The sequence below is a fragment of the Pleurodeles waltl genome, chromosome 9 (assembly GCF_031143425.1).
Source record: "Pleurodeles waltl isolate 20211129_DDA chromosome 9, aPleWal1.hap1.20221129, whole genome shotgun sequence".
Lineage (NCBI taxonomy): Eukaryota > Metazoa > Chordata > Amphibia > Caudata > Salamandridae > Pleurodeles > Pleurodeles waltl.
Window position 1 is genome coordinate 659424236 of NC_090448.1, and position 8942 is coordinate 659433177.

General features: G+C 45.0%; 1 protein-coding gene across 1 annotated transcript in view; it reads right to left on the reverse strand.

Moving 5' to 3' along the window:
- Positions 1–3031, reverse strand: part of PPP1R37 (protein phosphatase 1 regulatory subunit 37) — a 726853-nt gene extending 723822 nt beyond the window's left edge. Inside the window, exon 1 of the mRNA XM_069207728.1 lies at positions 1204–3031. Within this exon, the coding sequence (XP_069063829.1) occupies positions 1204–1927 (724 nt within the window). The 5' untranslated portion in view covers positions 1928–3031. The remainder of the gene's footprint in view (positions 1–1203) is intronic.
- Positions 3032–8942: the final 5911 nt, after the last annotated feature.

Sequence of the window (8942 nt, forward strand, 5' to 3'; positions counted from 1 at the left end):
TGGGATTTTAGTTTGCAATTCTCGCACCGGACACCCTAAATCATGTCCCCCAAGGTGAATTTACAAACAAAGCTATTTAAGAAGCCAATATCTCAATCAAGACAATAACAGAGTAGCAAAACAATGTTGTCAAAGAGCTTAATCTGATGTTTTATCTGAAAGAGAATTTAGCAAAGTGCAGCTTGTGAGCAGGTGTAGGAAAAACTTAATTGTTCTATTTAAGCTGCTACTTCGGAAGGAGTTCAATGAGAAAAACTCATTTCAGATTGAACATGTGTTCGTATACATCCTGCTAGTCATATGTTCTTAGAATGATGCCGAGTTTTTTTTCTTTTTTTTTTCCATTCCATATGTACCCTTTGGGGAGCAGAAATTAGGCAACACTGCTAAGCTCAGATCTTAAAAAATAAAATTAAAAAAAAACTCGACATTCCCATGGGACCCCTAGTCAAACCGCAGACCGGCTCACGCACCTGAAGTTGTGCCACACGAGTAGGTAATAACAAACAAGGTCAATGTACAGATGTGAACTACAGGAGCAGGGCCAGTACTCCAAACCCTTCTATGGTTTCTAGTACTGTGGTGCGAGGGGGGGGGGGCTATTAGTCCAGTGCCCTATTCCGTAGAACAGCCAACCCCACCACAATGTAACCGATTCAGAGACAAATGTAACAATGCTTCCACCACACACTGCCTGTTCCTTGCATTACCAATAGGTACAGTTTAGATATTGTCACGAATGCATGATGGCCATCGCGATCAGTTAAAAAGACAGTTTGAAAATCACTATGAAAGGTGAGAATGTCAAAGCCTGGGAAACTGCTCACATTTGTAGATGAAAAGTCTGTGAAATCGAACGTTTCATGTATTGCAATGTATACACTTTCTTTTTGCTGATTCAATAAAAGGTATCACCAACTGCATGCTGAATCCCTTTTCAGCTATCACGCATATAATCATATTCAATCTAGACAAAAGTTTATGTGCCTCGGCCTCAACCCTTAGGAGTCCACGGTATGACACACTCAATCTATTAAAATACATTTAACAAAGACTCATATCAGCACAACAAAGAAAAATGTGACTGCATCGGGTAAGAAAGCAAGCTCCAGAGCCAACCTGTACTAAGTAATTCAGAAATAGTGGCTGAAACTTCAAACCAAGGCATTATATAACTCATATTTAGAAGCATATATAGTTTACCATGTCTCCAGGGGTCTTTGGGTTCCACAGCACCAGAAACAATGTCGTCGTCTGACGGGAAAGTCACCCGCTTTGGCCCATGCTTGTTTTTACCATTTTCATCTTCGGTTGCTTGGGAAAAATGAGCAGACCCTTGCCCCGGTATTTCCTTTCCATTGGCTTGTAAGTCAGGAAGAGAACTTTCAGCGGCAGTCGCACCCAGAGACAGATCCAAAGAGTTGTTAGTGTCACAGGCATCCACCACAGATTCAGATACTGCAGGGGGAGTATCAGGAGTGCTTACCTGAGCCGAACTATCAACGGCACCATCCGCCGAAGATGTGTCCGATCCCAAACTACCCCCCTCGCTTATGTTTGTGTCCAAAATATCATCAGTTGTTTCAGTGTCCACATTAGATGCACTGGTCGAAGAGGACCCATGAAGGACGTTGGCCTCGTGGCTCTGATTCTGTCCAGGTTCTTGGCTCCCAGTGGCTGTGCCTCCAGGATCTGATCCAGAACTACTCATGCCTGACTTGTCAGTGCTTAAAACAAATGAGAATGAAGCATCAGAGCTCTGGTTTAGGGGGGGCTCTCCGGGACCCGGAGACACAGAGTGATCAGCATCATCTCCCTGGTGAGGAGGACATAACTCGAAAACTTCGTCCTCACTCTGGAATACCATGTCCTGGCTAATGCCACACGTGTTATCTTGAATCTGTAAAGTGGCGTGCATGCACTCCATGACTGTCGCAAAGGATCTTCTGAAAGCTCCCTAGCCACTATGGGGCCTGGAATCCCTCATTGCTTTAAATGTCAGTTTTTTTCAGTCCGAGAATACTTTCCCGCCACCTCTTCCAGGTGTATATTGCTAGGCAAGCCGTCGTCCAACGCTATCAAACAAGTATCTACATCCAAATGATGAAGTAGTAGTTGAGGCGTCGCCGATCAGGCACAGAACCATTCGCCTTAGTAATGCAGCCGCTGTCAGTTGCTTTTAATAAAAGATGTGCTTTTCCATTAAGGTATTCTGTCACTTGCCGTGTGGATGGCTTAAAGGTAGCGAGCATCGCCGAGGTCAAAACATGCTCCAGCAGGGCAGTGGGGCCAGGTCATCTCCAGTATAAGACGAGATGGATGCAGCTTATGAAAATAACGCAGTGGGCTGGGGAGGATGGGCGGTGGTACAATACAAAGTTACAGGGTGTCAAGGATAGAGCTACAAAACTTCACAAGTATGAATTAATGGTTGGAGAGTGGGGCACGGGTTAATGTGAAGGCGGGGGAGGGAGGGTTACAAATAGTGCAACAATTATGTACTCTTAACTAATGGGGAAATATTAGATTTGAAGTTAAAGCAAACTGTGCGTTTGGGGGCTTAACAGTGCTCCAATTACAGCAAAAGTATAGGAAAGTAGTGAATTCAAAGATGGAGAGGAGATACTGTAAACAGTGGACCTATATGTGCAGTGAGTAAGCCCCAGGACAGTGACGCGTACTCTTGCCTAGTGGCTGCTTTAAGCGTCACAAACTGGTGTTTTGTAGAGTGGCAGGCTCTAGTCGAGGAGGCAGGTGCACTTCCCAGTCTTTAGTAACTAGAGCTAGAAGCAGGTCTCTTTGGCTTGTGACATCTCTGTGCCCGAGGCCGTCCAACAGCCTGTAAGCGTGATTGCCCTACATTACCACCTACTATGCCTTTCCTCGAGTAGTAGGTCACCAGTACTCCTCTTCGGCGTACAACACACACGGGGCTAAAGACGAGGAGGGGCCTGAGTCTCCTTGTCTAGCGGCAGCAGCATCCGGCGTCCTCCAAAGTCTGCTCCGCGCGCAGCCACAACAGAACGTCAATGACGCAGCGCCGTGCCACGTCATGGGTCCACGTGACCAGTGCTTGCTTAGCTGCTACAAGGGTGAATTCGCGAAGTTCCACCGAATACTCCTTTACTAAATTAATTGAAACGGCTCAAGCTAATAAGAAATATATTTAAGGGTCGTTTCTGCACGCGTGCTTGATAAAGTAGTTTACATAGTATTATGATTTGGTCTGGCCTTCCTGATGTGACGAATCTGCCGATAGTATTTATGAAAACTTTCACATAGAGAGTAAAATCGTAAAAAAGGTAAACAGAGTCTTCGTGTGAGAGTTGGCCTCCATCTTTAAACGGGGACTTTGTAGTTTTTTGTAAAATAAACCAATAGATTGTGGTTTGGGGAGTAAAAAACAGAATGGAAAGCAAATTAGCCGTTATAAAAGAGCGTGATCTATCTTTCTGTGGCATACATCTTGTCCCTTTTTTACATTTTAAGGTACGGCTACTCTTATTTCAATTGGAAAACACGTTTACCAATGAACGCGTTGCCACTGTCCAACGTTTTATAAAATAGATGTGACAGCATTCTATTTATTTTCAGTTCTCGCCTGAATGTTACTTGAATTTTAGGAAACTCATGCCAGTTGGATATGGCCGGTACGTTCGCATGTGACTTGGCTCAATATTGGAGTGTACTTTTCTGTATTTTCGTCTGACTAGCAGTACTGTCTTGGGCTCTTGGCATTCTCCTCCTGTATTATTAGGTCGCAGACTACCAGTCTGAATACATCTTGGGGAGTTTCAGAAAGCTGACCAAGGAATTAATTCTACCCGCTAGCTATTGGCTTTGAGGTTTGTAACTCACGTTTTCTTAATTTACATTTGCTGGATAAGGTTGTCCAGGTTCACTTCCTCCCTCCCATGCCAAAATCATATTTACAGTATCCTTAGGAGTGCTCACTTTCTGTTAACAGGCCTGTAAACCTTGTTCTTATCTCCTCACATTTGTTGGGCTTTCAAAGACCCCCTGCTTGGAGATGACACAACATAAGCTGCACTGTGGAAGTCACCAGTGCTGCTCTGCACACAGTATCTTGCATTTCAGTTGATTCTATGTCAGGACTAGTGGCTCCAATTATGCTTCTCAATCTTTACTACTCCATAAACAGCAGCCAAGAAGAAAACAGTAAAAACAGAAAACAAAGTATAAACCAAGAGACTTTGAACCATGCCTCTCTCTTAACCCACCAATAGTAGTCCAGAACAGCCCACAAAACAGAGAGGCACCATCTTGACTTCCTCTTTCTTTGTTGCTCCGCAGTCAATGTAAGTGCATCTCTATGTGTTTTTTGGTCATTACAGTAAAGTAATTTGGTATTATTGTGTTTATACTTGCTTTTCCATGTGGTTTTCTCATTGCGGCGCACCGCTCACAGCACGCAACCCCTTCGGTCAGCGTTCCTTTCTTTTCGGTTAGGTGTGTATTTCGCCTAATTTTTCTTTTTATTTAATCCCTATTTGTTTTCAGGCTTCCCCGGCCCGTAAGGCTCTGCCCTTCCGTTTTCCCTGGTTTCCATCTACCCTGGCAGTTTGCGCTGCCATACAGCACTAGACCCCCTCCTCTTGGGAGCGATGCTGCGCAGCGTAGCCCAATCGGATTACGCATGCTGGTTTTACGGAGGGGCAGCTGCAACGCTCTACACACTCAGCTGACCTCTCTGAACACTGGAAGACGTCTCTCCCAGGGCTGCAATAACAGGGAATTATCAATCAGACACACCATCGCGGTATGAACAGTCTTTTTTGCATGGAAGGGACAACTTTATAATATTATAATCTGATCAGATCAATAGTAATTTTTGCAACTTTTCAATTCTGCCTGTTTCCAGCTTTCACTCCCACTGACGTCCAGGCCTAGTGAAGACTGGGGCTGCAATATTTAGATCTGGGTCTGTGTGTATTTAAAGCTTTCCTCCCTGGTTTATCTGGATTCATATCTAGAAGACCCTTGCTTCCCTCTGGGACCAATAGTTTGTGGTAGATTGCCACTATCATGTCTGATTATGAGACATACGAGCAGGGCATTGAGATATATGGTCCTTACGGAGATGAGGACTATTATAATGACCCCTGCATGGAACAAGTCATAGACTTCTCTGTCCGGAAATCTGTAGACAAATCACTTTCTTCTGCTCTGCAACCTTTATTCAAATGTCTGGATGAGCTGTCCCAACCTTTATCTCCCCCCTGCCTCCCCTCTGGGGACCCCTCTATCACTCCCTCTATCCCTTCTTCTGACCAGCCATGTCCCCATTCTGGAACTCTGGCCAAACTCTCCCAATCAACCCCTCCCGAGCATACTTTTGAAGCGGCTGTTGCCCCTAAGCCGACTATCCCTCTTTCCACCTCCCCCTCCATAGGGTTCTGATTCCGATTCCTCCCCATCTTCACAGAAATCTCATAAAGCCCATAACTGCTCCAGGAAGCACAAACATTCCCCCTCCTCATCCACCCCTTTCACTTTTGAGCTCTCAGCGATTGTTCACCCCAGGTCCTCTGACTGTTGTGCTTCCCCAGCAGTAGCAAAGTATATGCAATCACATATCAGGAAAAGCTTTGAGAAGGAGTCAAGATCCAGATCTGCCGGATCTACCTTATAAGACTGCTGTCACCCCTGAGATTGATGCCACAATGGTGACTTTCCTGAAAAAAATACAACAAAGACCCAAAAAAGGGTATAGACAGAGCCCTCTGGGCATGTTAGGTAAACACCTGGATGTGTCAGGTCCTTTGGCTAATATTTTGGAATTGGCCCTTCAAGCTAAAGAAACAGGGTCCTCCATTCACCCAGATGTGCGTGCCAGATGGACCCAACTGGTCTTCTGTTTCTTGGGCAACGCAAATTGTGCCCTGGCTTCCGAAAGATAAAAATCTGTCTTATTACGAACTGACTCAACTTGTTGATCTAGCGTCAGCTGAAGCGGGACCCCTTGCCGAGGGGAAGTTGTTTGGGGATCACTTTGTAAAAGACATTGCGAAATTCATGAGCACTTCTTTAAATAAGTCACGATCATCTCTCAAGCGTATGCTCAACCCCCTTTTTGAAAGGAGAGGTTGTTTTTCAAGGACAGCCAACCGTCCGAGGTTATCAACAAAGTTCTTCGAGAGGAGCCTAACCAAGGCACAGAGGATACGCACAAAACCCAGCACAGACGAGTTTCTACCCTTCCAGAGCAAGAGGTGCACATGGCACACAACCCAGCACTGGCAGGTTTCTACCCTTTCAGAGCAACAGGTGCATATGGCTGCAGTTTCCGTGGCTCCAACAGAGGTTATAGAGAAATTGATATGATTCTATTAGCGCAAGACCAATCTCTTCTGCTAATTAATCTGTTGTGGACAGTCTCTTTGCTTCAAAATCTGGGTTTTGTCATCAATCTAAAAAAATCTTCCATGATTCCTTCCCAGCAACTGATATTTTTGGGGTTTCAGGTGGACTCCGTCAAGGCCCAGCTGCTTCTCCCACCACAGAAAATGAAGTATATAAAGAGAGAGTTGAGGGTGACACTGTCAAAACAGACGGTTTCTTTGAGGTCCCTGGCCTGGATTGTGGGGTTACTTGCTTCCTCAGTTCAGGCTGTCTTTCCGGAACCGCAGCATGACAGAGCCTTACAAAGATTAAAGATTCATTATCTGCAACAGGGTATCTCTTATGATCACCTGATTCCCTTATCTGTCAAAGCCCAGGAGAAGTTTCATTGGTGGCTCTCACACATGGAGGCCTGAAATGGCAGAGCCATCTTCAGAGCCACTCCGGACGTGGTGATAGACTCAGATGCCAGCCATTGGGGCTGGGGAGCGAGATGCGGACAGTTTTCAACAAGAGGTCGGTGGTTGTCCATCAGACTACGTCTCCACATAAACTGCCTGGAGCTCTTAGTGGGCTCCTTCACCAACAAGTGCCTCTCACCTATCAGGAGCTACTGTTGTATTCTATTGAGGATGGTCAATGTGTCAACGGTTTGTTATATCAACCACCTGGGAGGGACCAGGTCACGCCTATTAACGACCATTGCCAGGGAGTTCTGGCACTTTTGCCTTCCCCAGAAGATTATGGTGGTGGTAGAATTCTTTCCAGGGAAACACAATCTGGTGGCAGATTGGAATTCTCGGTTCCTGATGTACTCCAGCAATTGAAAGCACCATCCGTCTGTCTTCGGTAAGATCATGTCTTTTCTAGGCCATTGTCACATTGATCCGTTTGCATCTCATCTCAATTTGCAAATTCTGAGATTTTTCAGTTGGAAACCAGATCCATTGGCCCTAGCAATGGATGCTTTCCTGCAAGATTGGTCGAGTCAGATGAATTACACCTTTCCTCCGTTCGCAATTATTCCGAGGGTGGCAGCGCAAACGAAGCGCCAATCTGCATCATTGATTCTTATAACTCCAGTGTGGAAGAGTCAGCCATGGTTCCCCTCCCTTTCGAGTGGTCTATTGCTCTTCTCTTTCTTCTCCCAGTCTTTCCTCATCTCCTCATGGACCCAATGGGATCCCCCCACCCTCTTCTATTAGCGGGCCAACTGACCCTCACGGCTTGGAAAATATCGGGAGACATGGCCAAGTGCAAGGCATTTCATCTTCAACTGCCGTATTTATACACCAAACTTGGGCTCCATCCACCCGCAAGAGATATTCTTTAGCATGGAGGAAGTGGGTGGGTTGGTGCCTTCGAGGAGAGGTGGATCCTGTGGGATCTGAACTCAAGGATGTTCTAAACTTTCTTTCTAAGTGCACCAAATCTAGATTATGTTACAGGTCAGTAAACAATTTCAGGTCAGCTGTTTCTGCAGGACATGAGTGGAGATATGGTAAACCTGTGGGTGCACATTAGTGTGTAAACTGCTTAAAGGTATTAGGGTGGCCAATTCACCCAAACCGTGCTACTCACAATTGTGGAATGTGAATGTACTATTATCTTTCTCGATTGCCTGGCTTGACAACTATTTGTTATCGATGAAACAAGTGTCAACAAAATTGAACATGTTATTATTTCTAATTTCATGCCACATGGTTTCCGATGTGAGGGCTTTAGAGTTGGTAGGTAGATTGTTTTCTCCTACATGAGTCTCCTTTCTCATTTCCAGGAGGACTAAATGTATGTCTACATCTGTTGATTATCCTGCAGTTCCACACAATAATAAGCTATGTGTGGCTAAGTGTTTAAAGGTGTATGAGGAACATACGGCTAGTCATAGAAGTGATCCTTTAGGTCCTCTTCTGATTGCGATTCAGAAACCTTTTCATCTGCTGTCAGCTGCAACATTGGCCTGTTGGGTCTGTTGGGTTATGTCTGAAGCCGGCATTGATGTATCTGTTTATGGTGCACATTCCACCAGGGAAGACATGGCTTCAAAAGCTTTTACTTTGGGTTCTAGGTTGGAAGATAAAGTTTGTGCGGCCGTTTGGGCGAATGATTCCATGTGCACAATGTTTTATTATAAACCAATTGTACATGTTTCTTCATTGGTTGTTGATCAGCTTTGACCCAGCATAATCGGAGCCTCCGGTCCTGACATAGAATACCAAACTTTCTAGCTTTGCGACAAGAATTTTAGATTCTATTAGGGACAAGGAAGCGAGGATTATCCCACCCGGTGGAACAGGTAATCTGTCAGATCATAGTAGTGCTTGCATTACATTGATTTGTTAACCTGTATTTTTTGCCCTCCCTTGATTTAGCCTGTTGGGGCTGCATCAGGATTCTTACTTTCTTTTCTTTTCAGGAACGGATTCTAAACAGACGCAAAGTTTTCTGGATCTCTTGTTTTTCAGTTTGATTGCAGGAGTTTGTTAATTTGGTTCGGTTGGATTTGAAGCCATTCTAGGAGTTCCGGTTGGACCCCTTTCTTCTTCCAGATCAGTGTTATGGACTGCTTTCGCAAAGAA